The following is an 18806-nucleotide window of genomic DNA, read 5'->3' on the forward strand; positions in this document are numbered from 1 at the left end:
ATGAGGACTTAGGACTGGGGGACAAACAGCCACATGCATATCTAGGACTGGGCATGTGGATTCAGGGAGCAGAGTTTGGGCCAGCTCAACTCCCAATATGAGGACAAAGCCATCCCTAATCCTGGAGCAGGGAGGTCTTCTCATGACCCAACATGGCTTCAAATACATTTCTCCTCTATTTCGTCTTTTCCAGTTCCTCTACCCATACCTCACAAACCCAATTTTCAGTTTCTAAGCCGTTTTTCATTGGCTTTTGGGTATTTTGTCTCTCTTAACAAGCATCTACATTTACTGAAGGCAACACGGCAGACCCAGAGCTTCACAGAAAGATTACATCAACGGGCTGGTGCAGGGGGCGACCACGTCCCCTGCCTCAGCAAGCCCCTCCCAGAAGAACCATGGCTTTGTGACCCAGAGCCAGAGAGTCAAAGGGTGGAGGGGCCCCCAGCCATCTAATCTCAGCCTCTCAAGAATGCTGGCAACCCTCCTACTACCACATACGTCTACAGGGAGAGAGGCTGGAAAGCTGATTTTTTTTTAATTGTGGTAAAATATACATAACGTAAAATCTACCATTTCAAAGTGTACAGTTCAGTGGCATTAAGTATATTCACAGTGTTGTGCAACCATCACCACCATCCATCTCCAGAACGTTTTTCCTCTTACAAAACTGAAGCTCTGTACCCAGTAAATGGTAACTCCTCATGCTCCCCTTGCCCCAGCCCCTTGGCAACCCCTAGTCTGCTTTCTGCCTCTGTGATTTTTGGCTGCTCCAGGAACCTCACAGAACAGTAGCCACACAGTATTTGTCTTCTTGTGTCTGGCTTATTTCACTGAGCAGAATGCCCTAAAGTTTCATCCATACGGTAGCTTATGTCAGATCTTCCTTCCTGTTTAAGGCCAAATAATATTCCATCCTATGTATATATCACACGTTGGTTATCCGTTCATTCATCCGTGGGCACTTGGGTTGCTTCCACATCTTAAGCTATTGTGAAGAGTGCTGCTGTGAACACGAGTGTGCAGTTATCTATTTGAGTTCCTGCTTTCAATTCTTTTGAGTACTTACCCAGATGTGGAATTGCTGGATCATATGGTATTTCTATTTTTAACTTTTTGACGCACTGCCATACTATTTTCCACAGTGGCTGCACCATTTTACATTCCCACCAGCAGAGCACAAAGGTCCCAGTTCCTCCACATCCTCGCTAACACTCATGACTTACTGGTGTGTGTGTGTGTGTGTGTGTGTGTGTGTGTGTGTGTGTGTGTGTGTGCGCGCGTGCGCGCGCACACGTTACTAACAGCTCTCCTAATGGGTATGAAGTAGTATCTCATTGTGGTTTTGATTTACATTTCCCTGATAATTAGCGATGTTACGAATATTTTCATGTGCTTGTCGGCCAGTTGAATATCTACTTTGGACAAATGTGTATTCAAGTTCCTTGGCCGATTTTTTTTGTTTGGGTTGTTTTTTGGTGGTCGGAAGTTGTTTTTAAGTAACCTACTGCACCGATGAATCTGCTCCGCTTTGATCCACGGTGTCTTTGAGGGTGACACCCATTTTCTTTTGCCCAAAGATCCTCCTCTCCAGCTTGTATTCACGCGTGGGCATCCCTGGGTGGGTTACCTTGCACTCATCCCTCCCAGACATCCTTCAGGTTTCCATGGATTATTTCTCTGAGCTAACGAGAAGAATAATCTCTTTCTTGTGGCCCAACTTTCTATCAAGTGCAAATTTAATGGGCATGTTCATTACTCCATCACTCGGCTCAGGCATAAGAATAGCCCACAGCACCTGGCCTCTCAGTAATCACTACATCAAAATATTACTCAGTATCATCTTTGAACTTACATTGAGTGTAAGTGAGACACAGTGAGGAAGAGACAGCCTTACTTGCCAAGTAATGATTTTTTTTAAACAAGATATATGCTCCACTCAAGTACAGAATGATCCTAACCATGTTTTCCAGTTTATTGATAAGATTGACAGGGGAGACAGCACAAAAATGCGGTCCTTCTGGACTGCTAGCTCTGAGCATAAAATGTCTTTCTCTTATTCATGGCAGCCTTCCCAATGCCTAGCATGGTACCTGGAAGGTGGTAGGAACTCAGTGCTTCAAAGGCAGTGATTAAGAGCACAGATGTTGAGGCCAGACCACCTGTGTTCAGATCATGACTGTGACTGACGAGGTGGGTAATTTTGGACAAACTAGTATACCTTTCTGTGCCTCGATTTCTTTAGCTGTAAAATGGGGGTGATAACACTGCCCACCGTGATCAAATGAGTTTAGAATGAATTTACAATGTGCTGATAAGAGTTGCCTATAACAACTATTATCATAAATGCTAATAATTATCACTGCTAAGTGAATGAGTAGATGTTATGTATGCCCACTGCTTTCCATGCAGTTAGTTCCCATTGGTGTCAAAAGAAATGTGATTTCTCGCATGTGTGAGAGTATAAGATCACCCACAGGAGAGTGGTTAGAAGAGCTGGTGGTCTTCTGGTCAGGTGACTGAGGACTTGTGTCAGTACCCTCTCATGTATCAAAGTTACGGGTCAGAAAACATACTGGAGGCATCTGGGGGGCTCAATTGGTTGAGTGTCTGATTCCTGATTTCAGCTCAGGTCATGATGCCAGGGTTGTGGGATCAAGCCCCACGTCTGGGGTCTGCACTGAGCGTGGAACCTGCTTGGGATTCTCACTCCTTCCCTCCCTCTGCCCCTCCCTCCCACTCGCATGCTCTCTGTCTAAAAAATAAATAGATAAAATAAAATTTAAAGGAAATATACTTAAGAGAGTTGGCCACACACCTTAATGATGCCACTTGGATTTGTATCCTTGAGAGGTTCTAAAAATTGCTTTCTTATGCTTTGCGTCACAAACCGCATTTGTGGTTTAAATAAGAAAGATTAAAATTCAAATCAATTAACAATTTGTAATCAGTCGGGCTGCACAGCCACCATTTGTCTCAGGGCAAGAAGCTAAACCGGGCAGCGGCTGCCCTTAGCAGCTACTGTAAGGCTGGCTGAATTAGAAGAAAACATTTTAGTTACACTAAAATTCTCAGATGCCACTGTAAGTAGGATACTATCTGATATATTTTTCAAAGACAAAAAGGAACAAATTGTCAGCTTCCATCCCATTATTTTATCTAAAAATGCATCCCCATGGCAGAAACACAAAGTCCGTGAGGGGCTGACCAAGACGCTCACTGACAGATTGCCGCACCGTCCCCCAGAGAGACACCTGTTCCAAACATCACCCGGCACCTACATCTACCTTCTTGGGCCAATGAAGAAATCTACCAAGTAAAGTGTATTCATCAATCAGGAAATGTTTGCAAAGCTGTATTTCAAAAGGAGAAACATCAAGGCTCCTCTCTAACAAGTACATTAGGTAAGGAATCTACCCGAATTTACACTCTTCAATAGAAAAATGTGTTCTTTGTTAGATTTTATTTTGGGAAAAACTTACAATGTGTTAAAGACATTTTGGGGCACTGGGGTGGCTCAGTCGGGTAAGCGTCCAACTTTTGATTTTGGCTCAGGTCACGATCTTGCAGTTTGTAAGACTGAGCCCCGTGTCGGGCTCTGTGCTGACAGGGAGGATCCTGCTTGGGATTCTCTCTCTCCCTCTCCCTCTGCCCTTCCCCTGCTTGTGTGTACTTTCTCTTTCTCTTAAAATAAATAAATAAATAAATAAATAAATAGACATTTAATATATAATCAGCAAATAATTTGTCATTCTTTTGATTAGGTATTTAATAAAAGGTTTTAAAAAATAATTTTTTAAGAGAAAAAGAAGTCACCACAAGAGGAACAAAATAAGAGAATACATCTATAGAAATCGTACACATAAATCCAACCATACCATTACTTATATTAAATGTGAATGCACTAAACACTTAAGACAAAGGGCAGGAATGATCAGACTAAATAAAAAAGCAAGACCCAATCATAAGCTATCTATAAGAGAAGAAGTATTTGGCTGAAAAGAAATAATGGCAGAGAATTTTCTAGAAATGATAAACAATACCAATCCACCATCTAAGTAAGCCCAGTGAATCCGAGCAGAAGCCACTCTTATCTGTATTACAGTGAAAATGTACAGTGTCAGCAACAATAGCAATTAAGAATAGCCAGAGAGAAAAGACAGATGACATTAAAATGATCTAAAATTAAACAAATAGTTGACTTCTCAACAACTCAAAGAGGAAAGCAAGATCATTTGTGCTGTGAGGAAATGTGAGCCTAGAATTATATATCCAGTTGGAAAATCTCTTTCGAGAGTAAAGCCAAATATATTTTCAGAAACAAACTGAGAAAGTGTGCCAGCAACAGACCCTCACTAAAATTTCTAGGATAATCACTAAACAAAAACCAAAACAGAATGTTTCTTTTCCAAATTGGCAAGTAAAAAATACGTAACAAAAACACAATTAACCTAAAAGAAGGTAGGAAAAGAGAGGATAACCTATGAAAAAAAGGGCAGGACAAAGAGAAAGCACAAATGAGGTAGGAGACACTAACGCAAATATAATAGTATTTACAGTAAATGGAAATGAACTAAATGTTCCAGATAAGACTGTCGGCCTGAGTTAAAAAAAAAAAAAAATTAGCTGTCTATATTGAGCACAAGAGTGAATCTAAAACATAAGCATATAATAAGTTCAAGATAACAGAATGAAGAAAGATACTCCAAGCGTGCATGCAGTGTGCACATGTATTGTATGTGTGCACACATTAGATAAATGTTGTGGATGTGTGTGTATAGCATGACAAACTAGATTTTGAAGCAAAGTGAATTATGTAACTTATTACATAATGATAAAGGGTTGAATTTACCAGGAAGACAAGCAATTCTAAATTTATATGCACCTTATAGCACAGCTTTAAACTATATAAAGCAAACATTGCTAGAACTATGTGGGGAAATAGGACAATCCACCATCCCAGTGGCACATTTCAACACACCTCTGCTCAACAATTGATCAGTTAAGTAAACAAAAAACATCAGTAAGAATGAAGAAGATCTGAATAGTGCAATTAATAGCTTAATCTAATAAATATATATGAAATATATACAAATATATAAAAATGTACCTCCAAATACAGAAAGCGTTCTTTTCAAACACAGATGGAATATTTATAAGGAGAGACCACATGCTGGGCCATCAAAAAAGTCAACACATTTCAAGTTCATATAGATTGCAGTTTCTGAACACAATTCAATGAAGTTATTAAAAGCCCATTAACAGAAGATAAGTGGAAAGACCCATATACTTGACAATTATAAAATACAGTTCTAAAATAACTGATGGGTCAAATAAGAATAATGGAGATTTAAAGTTATTTAGAATAAAATAATGATAAAAATTTCACGTACTGAAATTGTGGTCTCCCAACTAAAGCAGCACTTGGTGGGAAATTTTTAGTCTTAAATGTTTATGTCAGAAAACAAGAAAGACAAAAATTAAAAATGAACTAAACACCTAACTTAAAAGATTAAGAAGGAAAACCAAGCAAAACAAAACAAACTCAAAGAAAATAGAAGAAAGAAAATAATAGAAGAACAGAAATTCATGAAAGACAAAGTAAAAATACAGTTGAGACCATAAAAAAGCTGGTTCTTCGAAAAGATCAGTGTAACAGACAAATTTCTGGCAAGGCTGTTCAAGAAAATTAAAAAGAAAGCACATTAAGCAGTATTAGGAATGGAAAAGACGTAACCATAGGTGCTACGTGACAACAAACAGATCATAAAAAAACATGAACAACTTTATGCCAAGGAAATTTAATATTTAGATGAGATGAACAAACCCTTAAAATATATGTTGTATGTTTCAGCCTCTATGTTATATGTAGCTTAATAAAATAAGTGGAAAACGTGAAAATCCCCTAATTATTATTATTAGTAGTAGTAGTATTTATGAAATTTATTGTCAAATTGGTTTCCATACAACACCCAGTGCTCATCCCAACAGGTGCCCTCCTCGATGCCCATCACCCACTTTCCCCTCCCCCCACCCCCCATTATTTTTTAAAAGCATCAGAAGTCTTTCCATAGAAAAAAAAAAACAGCCCCAGATGGTTTTACAGGCAAATTCTACTGAAACTCATTATTCTCGAAACAGGTAATTCCAATCTCACACAAATGATTCGAAAACACCCCAAAAATGATTCCAATTCCTTTTAGGAGGCTGGCCTAATCTTGACGCCATAACTTGACAAGTATACAAAGAGAAGGGAAAATTACAAGGTATTTCACACCTGAACATAAATATAAATGTTCCTTTAAAAATTAGCAACCAACTCTCTCATCACCTATAGCAATTCATCTCATATAATTTCATAACTAACATCTTTTGCATTACTACCATTTGGAAGTGATAATTACAATTTTATTTACATTTAAAAAATAAATAAAAATAAAAATTAGTCAACTGAATCCATTAAAATAAGCTAATATGTCATGATCAAGTTGGGCTTATTCCAAGAATGCAGAGTTAATTTAACATTAAAAAATATCAATTAATATAACATTCAGATTCAAGGGAGTAAAATCATACAACCATCTCAATAAATATAGAAAAAGTGTTTGATAAAATTCAATATCAATTCATAATTTAAAAAGATCAACACTTAGCAAACCAGTAAGAAGAAAAGTTCCTTATCTTCTTAAATAATATCTACAAACAAACTTGTAAAAAGCATAATTTGTAATGGCAAAACACTGAAAGAATTTTATTCAACTATACAGAAGGCCCAGTAAGGCCAGTTTTAAAAAGTTGAGGGATTGGAGATAAAGAAACTGAATTTTAATTATTTCAGATAAAAGTCATTGTCTATACAGAAATCCCAAAGTAATCTATACATAGATTGTTAGAAGTAACAAGAGTTTAGCTGAGTAGCTGGGTCAAGAAGAATATACAAAAATCAGCCACCTTTCTACACACTAACAACAAATAGAAAGCAAATTTGATAAAGAAAAAAATACTACATATATAGTGTATACAAATGAAATTTTTTTCAGGTAGTTAGGAATAAAGCTAGCTAAAAATGGGCAAAATATTTATAAGAAAAATCATAAAACTTCATTAAAAAGTATTTTTAAATACCTAAATAATTAGATATAATGGCCATGGATTAGAAAACCAACTGTCATAAATATATAATTCTCCTCAAACTGAGCTATTAGACTAAATGCAATTCCAATAGATTTGTTTTTGTTTTTGTTTTTGGAACTTGACAAACTTGATTCAAAAATTTATATGCAAGGGGCACCTGAGTGGCTGAGTTGGTTGAGTGCCCGACTCTTGATTTTGGCTCAGGTCATGATCCCAGCATTGTGGGATTGAGCCCTGTGTCAGGCTCCGTGTTGGGCATAGAGCCTGCTTAAGATTCTCTCTCTCTCTCTCTCTCTCTCTCTCTCTCTCTCTCTCTCTCTCTCTCTCCCGCTCTGCCCTTCTCCCCCACTCACTGTCTCTCTCTAAGGAAAAAAAAAATTACATGCAAGTTCAAAGGCCTGAGAATAGCCACAACACTCTTGAAGAGCAAGATATGGGGACAAACTTACCCCCCATATAATAAAGTTGTAAGAATTCAGAAAGTGGCAATCACACACAGATGGGTACATTGACTGAAAGAACCAAACAGAAAGCTCAGAAATAGCAACCCCCCCCACCAATACGGGCATTTGATTTAAGGCAAAAATGATACTGTGGAACAACAGGGAAAGGAATCTTTTCAATACATGATGCTAAGACAAGCAACTTTTCCATAGAGGGAAAAATTACACTACATCCTTCACACCATACATATATAAAACAATCATTTCCAGATGGACCCTTAGATTTAAGTGTGAAAGGTAACACAAGAGAGCTCTTAGAATATAACTTAGGAGACTTATCTTCATGACCCTAGAGAAGGGAAAGTAAGGTTTCCTAAACTAGACACAGAAAGTAAAATCCATAAAGGAAATAATTGATAAATTCAATCGCTTTAAACATAAGAACTTCTGTTCATCAGAAGACAAGGCACAGACTGGTAGAAGATTTTTGCAACACATGTCACCAACAAAAGGACTCGTAACCATAATATATAAAGAAATGTCACCAATTGGTATGAAAAAGTCAACCCAATTAGGAAAGAAGAAAGATTTCTCCCTGTACTTCACAAAACAGAAAAGCTAAATGACCAATAAACAAATACAAAGGTATTCAACCTCATGCAACTTAAATTCACAATGTAACACCATTGCCAAAAATAAGTCTGAAACACCGGGTATTGGTGTAGGCAGCCACATGGGCTCTTGGGCACTGCTGGTGGGAAACTGGCACAACCCCTTTGGAAAATAGTTTGGAATCATTTGGTAAAATGGAAGATGCAGATACCGTATGACCCAACAATCTCACTGCTACATAATGCCTGGAGTGTTTGCACATGTGCACCAGATGACCTGTACAAGGATATATTGGGACACCTGGGTGGCTCAGTTGGTTAAGCATCTGACTTTGGCTCAGGTCATGATCTCGCAGTTTGTGGGTTTGAGCCCTGCAATAGCTCAGAGACTGGAGCCCGCTTCGGATCCTGTGTCTCCCTCTCTCTGTCTGCCCACCCTCACCCCAACTTGCGCTCTGTCTCTCTCAAAAATATATAAATAAACATTAAAAAAAAAAGAATATCTACAGCAGCTTTGTTTGTAACAGCTGAAAATGGAAAACAACCTGTATATCCATTTGTGATCAACTAGAAAAATACATCTTGGTATATTTGTATAATAAAATACTATTTACCGGTATAAAGAATAAATTGCTGCTGTAGGCGGTAAGGATCAACCCCAAGAATACAATGCCACACGATGAAAGCAAGCAGTATAAGGATATACTCAGTACAATTCCATTAAAAATGTTTAGATATGCAAAACCAGAAATTTTCATTCTTTGGGAGTGCAAACAGATATGGTATAGAAACACAAGGGAATGCTCAACATAGAACTCAGGATGCAGTTAACGTCCAGAGATGTTAGAGAGGTAAGGGGATAGGACAGGCAGGGATACATAGGAAATTCATAGGCAATATTAATTTTCCTTTTCTTAAACTAAGAAGTGAGCACACATGTTAACTGTATTATTATTTTAAATACATTTAATAAATAACCTTTAGCTTTTACTCAATATTTAATAACAATCATTTTAAAGGATTCTCAAATATCATATTTGAGAACACTGTAGAAGGACTTGTAATACCAATAACATGGATTCCTACCAATTACTGAGTGATTACCATGTACAAATGCCTTAAATGCACTAGCTAAGACAGCTGAACGTCCTCAGAGGGGCAGCTGGTCTCTCAAGTACTACTTATCCTTACTGTCACCATGAAATGATAAAAGATGGCACTTAAGTACCTTGAATGAGCTTAACAGGGACCAAAAGTCTATTATTCTCTGCATCAGGCTAAGAGGCTAGCTAAATCAATGCTCTGTTCAACAGTTTAACTGCCCAACAGTTAAACAGGCCTAAGCCCAACTGTGGGAGGGGCTTTCTCCTCCATCTGGCAAATTATCTAGGAGGAAACATCAAGCATGTCCTCAGTCTGTGTATGGCCATTGGGACACGAGAAACATGAGGCATTCCCAGGCTTCCGAGAGCCTACGGTTCTGCGGGAGACGAGCTTGTCACAAACGGATAATACGTGTCGGCATTCGGGACAGGTGCCCACATGGTCTTGTTTAGGTTGGTGATGAAATGTTTTACCCACGTTGGAAAGAAACCATGGGATCCACCAATTACATCTGGCCCCAACTTTTCACAAAGTATTCTTGGGAAGAAGTTTCCAATCACATAGGAAGAAATACAAATATTTAAAAAGCAAACAAGTCATTGGCTGCTCTCAGACCTGCTGCCATATGCTTTGCTTTTTTGAGCTTACAGCTTAACATTAAAATAACAGGCCTGCATTCTTCAAATATCTCTACTGCTGTTCCTTACTTATTCTACTTGAAAAGGCTGTCAGCTGCTGTCACTTGGAAGCATTACCATATTAGCCACCACTGTTTACTGCTCACTGTGTGGCGTGGCTATTAGTTTAATAAGCCTCCTCTCGGATGACACCCGAGGCTGTCTACACAGGAGACACACGCGGGAGTCTAACGTCTAAGGAAGGTGTTGGGGTGGGAGGCAAGGAATGCCGCTTTATACATATTGATGAGAGAAACCGAATTCAACGGCATCAGGTTGCACTTTACTGATGGGTAAAGGACCGAGTCCTTTTTAAAGTGCTTTCACCATTTTAAGATTCCTTGGGCTAACCGGCTTTGGATGCAATCCAGAAATACACTCGGTGTGCAAAAGAGCACGTTTGAGGCCTGCAAGAAGTAAAACACTGCAGCAGAGCTCTTTAATTCACTCTGCACAAATAGCTGAACCTACAAAAGAAATCTCTAGTCAGAGGTTTCCTGGGTTATAATGAGAATTTTCTCGATGGGGAGAAGAGAAGTGCCCTTTTCACTTGAAGACAAAGAAATGTTTGTAATGGAAATGCGTGAACCAATTTTCCAAGGAGAGCTGAAACGCACTGATTAAAAACAGTGAAGTGATGAGGCACGGAAATAAAGCCAAAGCAGAGCCACTTAAAATTCGCCACGGCGGCACTGATTTCTGAAAGTGAAGGGAGCTGCCCTGAGCCCCCGTCTGCATTCCTTCCCTCCCTCCCTCCCGCCCCAAGCCACCCCCGCCCCATCACTGACCCTGCCACTTAGACAATTAGAACCTGCCAGCGTTTCTGGCCACAGTATACTGGTTACCAGGCTACTCCACTGAGGATAAAACGGAAACCAAGGCACCCACACAACAGTGTCCTTCTCCCCAAAGCCTAACCGACAGGCCCGGATTCAGGGATTTGGAAGAATGTTGTGAATTCAAGTAGACCGACATGCATATGGCAGTTTACAATGTCAATTCTTCAGTTAGGTACAGACACTAATTGATTTATTTAGGGAATTCTATTTCCTAGAGAACAAAACCAAGGTACAAAGAGGTCAGTACCTTGTTGCAAGGTGCCTAAAAGATGATAACCGCCTGGAACTAGCAGAAGGCGCCGGTGACCAGGACAAACCAGCCATAAAGCCTGTTTCCCAGGCTTCAGGCACTGGAGTCGGCTCGATTTAACTGGTGCCATATCCGTGTGTATCTGTATTAGTATTTACTTCATAGTTTTCTTTAAATTGACTTTGAAACAACTCATTTGAAAAATCTGTGGTCTCCCTCTGAGCAGGAATTTCTATGAAATCACACTTTGATACACAGGTATATTTTTTCTAATGTGCATCTTAAAAAATAAAAATGTTCATCCACCATCCATCTAAAATCATCTAATGTGCACCAAAGCTACATACACATTGGGAAAGACTGGATAAGGTGTTTTAATGTAATAAGGTGACCTGACAGGCTGTGTTTGTTTCTAAATATCATGGAAAAACAAGAATAAAGGAATTTTGTACTATTTACCCTCAGGGTATCCATGAAGGACTTAAATTAGATAGAGTGACGGAAGGGGGAAAGAAGTAAAGTTAATAACTTCTGAGTAAGGGAAAACAAAAGGCCAGGATCACTTACATAAAATTTTCTGGATATTCACTCAGGGCCATGTCAATGATATTCAGAGCATCGTGGTAATGCTTTTGTGCAGACAGTAAGAGGGCAAGAAGGTGCAGGGAGTTGGCATCATCACCTTGAAGTTGAAGAGCTTGGCGGACGTACCCCAGAGCCTCTGGTATCTGGTTTGAAACAAAATCAAAAAGAATTTTAAAACACACACACACACACACACACACACACACACACACACACACACGAGAAGATACCATTTCAATATCTGATTCTCTATAAACATCAAAAGTTGCTTCACCCTGTGCCACATTCAAGATTTTAACCTTTGTGATAGCCCCAGGATATTAACCACAAACATGCAGACAGATGTCTTCTTCAAGCGACAGTATGACCTGCAGAGTGATGTTAGATGCTCCGCTTCTCTGTAAAACTGCCAATACCAAATCTTTTGTTTCTCTCCAAAACACAATTTCTCTTTTTCCACAAAACTGATCCACTCTTGATTATGCCCAAGATTGTTTCACTCTCAATGGAGACACATACAAGTTGCCAGAGGTTTTTAGTGTAATTAAGCTGCCTTAGCTGAACTGTTCTCATTTTTTGAAGTATTAGTGAACTAAAGTACGTAAGAAATTACAAAACCTTAAACAGAGCTTTCCAAAGGATCAGACACCCGTGAATCTTTTCAAGTTCCTTTGTCCTGGACATCTCCATCAGGCATCAAGGAAATATGCAAACAAACCAACAAACAAAAACCCCGCACCTTTCCAAACTACAACCTAAAAAAACTCGATCCAAGGAACAAATTGCAATGCCGCATACAAAGCAGATGTATCCAAATTCAAATAGGGTGAGATAAAACTTTAACCTTTAAAATGCAAGAGCTGTGCAAGACTCTTCAAAATTGTCCAAGCACCAGGGTTGATAAAATGCATACATAATGGATATTTGAACGCCCGAAATTCCGTGCAGGTTTAACAGTAACTGGGGGGAATTAGAACCTGACACTGGATTTCGAAATACAGCTCAGGACTGAAGCATTCTTACACAACCACCCAGGGACTGCTTCCTGTCCCCCTGCCTCAACTCCAGTCCAGACCTCTTCTCTGTTCGCCTGCTTCTTCCCAGCCCTCGGTAACCTCACTCTGTAGCAAGAAGCCACGACTTCCCAAACCTATTCATTTTCCTCTCTGAAATTCCATTTAGGATGATTTAAGTTATAAAGCCTGGCTACAGAGACTTTCTGCCACCGAGCCATAGAATCAGGGCTGTCACAGCCTGGGAGAGGGCTCATCCAGCCCAGCCATTTGTTTACAGGGAGGGAGCCGAGTCCAGGGAGGTGACAAGACTTGAGCATTGCCATCTAGCTAGTGAGTGACTGAGTCAAGAGTGGCTCTAAACCTTCTGATTCCTCTCCTGTCCTCTCCTCCTGCGCAAATGGCATTGGCTCTAAAGATAAGAGGGCCACAGCCTTGGGGCCCCTGCCCAGCAGGGACACTCTCCCACAGAGGTCTGGTGTCTTCACACTGCGGGCCTTCAAAGATAGCGGCTGGACCCACAAGGCCCCACCTATGTAACCTCTCTTCGGGGAGACAACCCACTGCGTGAACAGCCCTCAGCTTCCTGTTAGGAAGGTCGAAGGCAGGTGTACTTCTGGTGTGGATCTGCAGGGGTGACCAGAGCAATCAGGGACAAACTGATAACAGGATTCAACATGATGGCCTTAAGGGAGAGCTGACTGGGAAGGAATTCAAAGCTGGTTTCTTCATTCAACGAGTGTTACCGGGTACCTAACATATGGTGGGCAGTGTCCCAGGCACCAGGGTATAGTGATGAAGGTGACAGCTTCCTGCCCTCTTGGAACCTGAAGTCTAGGGAGGAAGACAGGTCCTGAACAGGAGAGCTGAGCAGGAGGGAGGAGAAGAGATGGCTCCTGCAGGAAGGAGGCTTCAGGGAGAAGGTGAGAGACGCTCCTGGTGGAGGAGGGCCCGGGGGGTCGACCCCCAGTGTGCAGCTGAGGCAGTAGCAAGCTCCCCATCCGTCCAGCTGTGAGCCCTACCATGCCGGGCGACAGGGCCCACACAGAGGAGGCATTCTGGTTTCCTCGGTCCCCGGGTCACCACGGGAAGGCACTCCTCAACACCATTCCCAGGCCCGCGGGGAGTCAGAAGCATGCCCACAGCCCCGGCCTATCCGGGGAATGGCATGTCTGGGGAACTGACCTCTGCTTCACCCTCCAGTCAGCACTCAGGAATGTGCTGGGGTTACCACCAGTGTCTTGCACCTGGTGGGCAGGCAGGCATGCGGCCAGACTCTCAGAGCAGCTGGGAGGGGACGGGAGGGTATGAGAATGGTCAAGACGGCTTCTGGAAGCTGCTGTTGGGAAGAGGAAGGCCAGCGAAGCTTGCCTCTCCAGCAAGGAGAGTGCTGAGGAGTCCCGTATGTCGAGGGGGGAGCCACTGTGACTGTCCCTCTCTTTCACACGTTATAAAGGAAACTGCTACCTTTTGCCCATGCCTGCCGGCAACTTCCTGTCAATCGCCAGCACCTTATGATGACCAGCGGGTAATCCCCACCGCGCAGCTCGGCCCTGGGTCTGCCAGCAAGGGACAAAGGCTCTTTGGTGACTCCTGGGTTCATTCAGGGTGTCGGCCACGTGCTGCAGCCCGTGTTGCCCTCTGAACCCTCCAGATGTGTGGACGTAATCTCCCAAAGCGGAGCCCGGGACATCTGTGTCTTCACAGCAGACGCCCAAAGTGACCAAAACACCAATGGCTGTGCCATGAGGAGTCAGCATCCTCTGAGAAGAGACTGGCTTCGGGTCAGTGAAAGAAGACCAGCTACTGCCTCAGAGGGAGGCGCCGAAGGAACTGTAAGAAGGCGCGCACACCAAGTTCGGAGAACATGAGAGAAACTGACCTGTCTGGAGATGGCAAGCTGCAGAGCCAGGTAGAAAGCTGCTTGGTGATCTGTAGGTGACAGGCTGTGGGCCCTGAAAAAGTATTGATGGCCATTAGAATGTGGGAGAGGCCATTTGAACCCTTCCTATCCAATGAGTATTCCCATTTGCAGTTTTACACGCAGGCCACATATTTACGCAACGTTTCCTTTAAACTCTCCTCTTTTGTCCATTAGCAAGTGTGACGTGTTTTCCCTCTTATGGCTGTGTGTGCGTATGGCGCCGGAGCCTGCCTCTGTGTTTCGTCTAGCATCTGAAATGGCAGCCAAGGACCCTTGGCTTTGAGGAGGTGAAGCCACAAGGCCCTGAGGTCTGACCCCCCCAACCCCCCAGCAGACGCCTCCCTTGGGCTGAGCAGGAGAAGCCCACGTGTCATGCTAGGACGCGGTGAGGCTATGAGTACACTTGGCAAGGTGACGGCTGCTTTGGTTAAGTTTTGGCTTGGCCTTAACACTACTCCCTCCAAATTTCGGGATTTCAGGGAAACCGTATGAAAATCAAAGACCTGGCTTTGCTTGTAAAATGAGGTTTTGGTTTTTGATGAACCATGGGAAGAGGAGGATTCTCATTCAGCCTTTTGAAGCTTCTACTAAGCTCCCTCCAGCTTACTGATGTAGTCTGCGTAACTATGCATGTAAGTCTCTGTGGCCAGACACTAGGCTTGGTTTTATTAACTGGCCTTTGACAGCGAAGGGGAAGAGGCCGTACTGGCCTCCTACTTGATTGCAAACACAGTCATTCTTGCTTTTATGTGGAGGCCAATTGCATTTCACCAAGAGTAACTCAAAATGTGACTCAACGAGGCAGAAGTCTGTGTTCAGAAGTCTGGTAGGAAGAGAAAAACAAACTTTCAGTTTCTTCAAAAGGCACTATGGGGCCGACTAATTACAACTGGGGGTGGGGGTGGGGCAGACAGTACACAACCCTTCACGGTCCTCTGTCAACACTCTGGGATTAAAGGAGAATCTTCTACCAGCAGAAAACAAATCTGAGATAGAAAAGGAAGCCAAATCATTATGTATTCAATGGCAGCAAACACGTCAAGGATGTCTTCCTGTAGTAATAAGGCCTTTTGCAGAAACCATCTGTCTGCTGTGGAGAAAAAGGCTAAACAGTCTTCCAGGTATTTGGGATCCAGAAAATACACTACTGGGTCCAACAAGTAGGGCATTGTTTAGACAAATGTGGTAGCTCCAGTGCAGGACTGGGGAAACTGGGGTGGTGACTGTCCTTTAGGTACGCTCAACAGCAAAGGACCCAGACTCCCATTCCTGCGAATCTTCATTCATCATCTTGCCTCAAGACACAGCCCGCATTTAAGGGGCTGAGACTGAAGAGGTGTGCGTGTTGTCCTTTTAAATATCATATTTCTGGGGCGCCTGGGTGGCTCAGTCGGTTAAGCGTCCGACTTTGGCTCAGGTCATGATCTCACGGTCCGTGAGTTCGAGCCCCGCGTCGGGCTCTGTGCTGACAGCTCAGAGCCTGGAGCCTGTTTCAGATTCTGTGTCTCCCTCTCTCTCTGGCCCTCCCCCGTTCATGCTCTGTCTCTGTCTCAAAAATAAATAAAACGTTAAAAAAAAATTTAAATGTCATATTTCTGCCAGAGGCCTACTCGGTGGGCGCCAGGTTTTATGATTTTACAAGTATTGGTTTTCCATGAATTTTTACATCAAAGAATTTTTTTTCTTTGGTGTTCATAAAAAGTGAGATTGGAATGTCATGGTTTCTGTCTCTCCCAATTATTCAGGGAAAACGAATACACACTTAATTATGAAGAGACTTTGAATTATTTAGCATTATTTATTTTATCTTCTTTCACAATGGATGAAGCCAGGTTTTTACAACCCTCAAAAAAACCCCAAATTCCTCAGAGCTACCATTTTCTCAGGCCAGTTTAGACTTGTCACAAATGAAGTTAAATCAAGTCATGGTTGCTTCTGCCCAACACCAACCAAGAAAAGCTGGCAATGGCTTGGTGAGTTCAGGGAGTAGATGGGGATAGTTCTGACCAAAGGCCCACTCTGGCCTCCTCAAATAACGATTAACTGCCAGCCACAGCACTATGAAAGAAACAAACCAGGAACGACAGAAATCTTGGCATTTCTGGGGTGCATCAGGACAAAACCTGAAGACTGCCAACTTGACTGCCCAACTGCCAAGTTTCTAACAGGACACAACTTAAACATACACATTGAAAAATCTTATTTCAATAATTTTGCTAATGAATTAAACTGACCACTTTAGCCTATGAAAGAAAAAAGGAGATAAGGAGAATGCCCAAGAAAACAAGAAAAAGCGCACAGTGTGGAGCTCCTGTAGACTCCAGAAAACTTGCTTTGGTCATGTAGAACAGTTTCAGCAGCTAGGCTTCCTGTGACAAAACTATGCCAACAGAAAACATGCTCAACAGAAATGACCAAGCAATGCAAGTGAGAGGAAAGACATTAGTAGCGATCTTGAAAACTGTAAGCCTGCTGGACTCAGCATATGGACTTAAAGCAGCCTCATAAAGCCCATTCCCATAGAGTCAGCACCTGGTAAGGCTGCTAAGAGAAACCCAAAGACCTAAAAATGTCACCCCATGGATGCTGACAAAGCACTTCCCTTGTCAAAGCACCTCCATATCCATTAAGTCAGTTTCTCTTCTATGAGAAAAAATTCTTAGATTGCTGGCTCACTGAGGCTGCCCATCTGTCCATCCATCTACTCATCCATCATCCACCTACCCAAGTCACCCATCCATCCATCCATCCATCCATCCATCCATCCATCCATCTGTCCACTTATCTGCCATCCATCTCAACTAGTCGCCCATCCATCCACCTGCCCTTCCATCCATCTATTAGTCCATCTACTCATCTGACCACTCATCCATCCATCCATCCTAGTCATTCATCCATCCACTAATCCATCCATCCATCTACATATCCAACCATCCACCCCTCTATCCACTCATCCATCTATCCATATCCACCTATCCATTCACTCACACATCCATCCAATCATCCATCCACCACTCATCCATCCATTCACCCTAGTCATCCATCCATCCATCCATCCATCCATCCATCCATCCATCCATCGGTCGGTCCGTCCATCTATCCATCCATATTATGCAGTACCTATTGCAATGCCAGGACATGTCCTAGCCTCTTGGAGAGGAAGGAGATGAAAGAACAACACAAGCGTCTTTCTTTCAGAAGCTCCCACAACTCTGCAGAGGGGAAGACCCAAAGTGATCGTTACAGTGCAGTGGGAGCATGTCCTGGGAGAGGTATGCCAGGGTGCTATTGGAGAGCATGGATGGGCCTCCCAGACCACCTGGCTGAAACTCAGAATGCCTTGAGGTCACTCCAGTGCTTTCCTAGACTCTGGTTCCAACATCCTCTAGAGATGAACCAAGAATATAGAGAAGGCTGACCAATTTAAACCTGGTCCATAAGACACATACCTGGTAACAAGAACAACTATAGTTTATGAAGCATCTACTATTAAGCATCTTGTACAAGAGCATCCAGCAAAAGAGGTAAAGCCAGAAGTGAAATTCTGAGGCCTTGTCTCCCTAGCATAACACCCCATTGCCTTGTTTAGCCAACTCTTAAGGTCCCATTAGTCCTAATTACAGTGGACATGGGATCTGTGTGTTATTAAGGAAATAAAAAATACAAACCTGATGAAAGTTATTACTCAGGAACCTCCCTTTAGTTACACACATAGGATATGACCAACTTGTCCCGGTTTGCCCAGGATATTCCTGGTTTTAGTACTGAAAGTCCCATATTCTGGGAAACTGCCCAGTTCCTGACGAACTGTGCATAAAACATGCCACCTTAACTTAAACTGAAGCTAGGAGGGGGAGAGAAAAAAAAGAGCGAGATTGGACCCCCTGTAACACTTTATATGGCAAATGTGAATGACACCATGTCACCTCTTCCTTGTGGGGCAGCCCAGATTGCTGCCGTTGGGGGGTCAAGCTGCTGAAACATGCTCTCAACTGTTTGCAGACTTGCTTTCCTCTGGAGGACACAAGAGCACAGAAGTAGCCACTCAGACCACTTGTGTGTCTTCAGAAAGCTCGGAAGACAACACTGTTTTTCCTCATGATTCTTTTCGTACCAGGCAAATGAGTTGGTTCAGCTGCTTGGGCTGAGTGTATGAGTCAGCAAACAGCTGAGGGTCTCAGTATTAAGATGCAGTCATGCAACTAGGAGGTCTTCAAAAATCGACT

General features: G+C 42.3%; 1 protein-coding gene across 6 annotated transcripts in view; it reads right to left on the reverse strand.

The window, feature by feature from the left end:
• Positions 1 to 18806, reverse strand: part of TTC7B (tetratricopeptide repeat domain 7B) — a 253767-nt gene that overhangs the window by 82460 nt on the left and 152501 nt on the right. For all 6 annotated transcript variants that reach the window (XM_053224825.1, XM_053224828.1, XM_053224827.1 and 3 more), the window contains 2 exons: positions 14539 to 14611; positions 11626 to 11786 (listed from right to left, as the gene is read on the reverse strand). In XM_053224825.1, coding sequence (XP_053080800.1) covers positions 11626 to 11786; positions 14539 to 14611 — 234 coding nt within the window. The remainder of the gene's footprint in view (positions 1 to 11625; positions 11787 to 14538; positions 14612 to 18806) is intronic.

This window comes from Acinonyx jubatus, chromosome B3 (assembly GCF_027475565.1).
Source record: "Acinonyx jubatus isolate Ajub_Pintada_27869175 chromosome B3, VMU_Ajub_asm_v1.0, whole genome shotgun sequence".
Lineage (NCBI taxonomy): Eukaryota > Metazoa > Chordata > Mammalia > Carnivora > Felidae > Acinonyx > Acinonyx jubatus.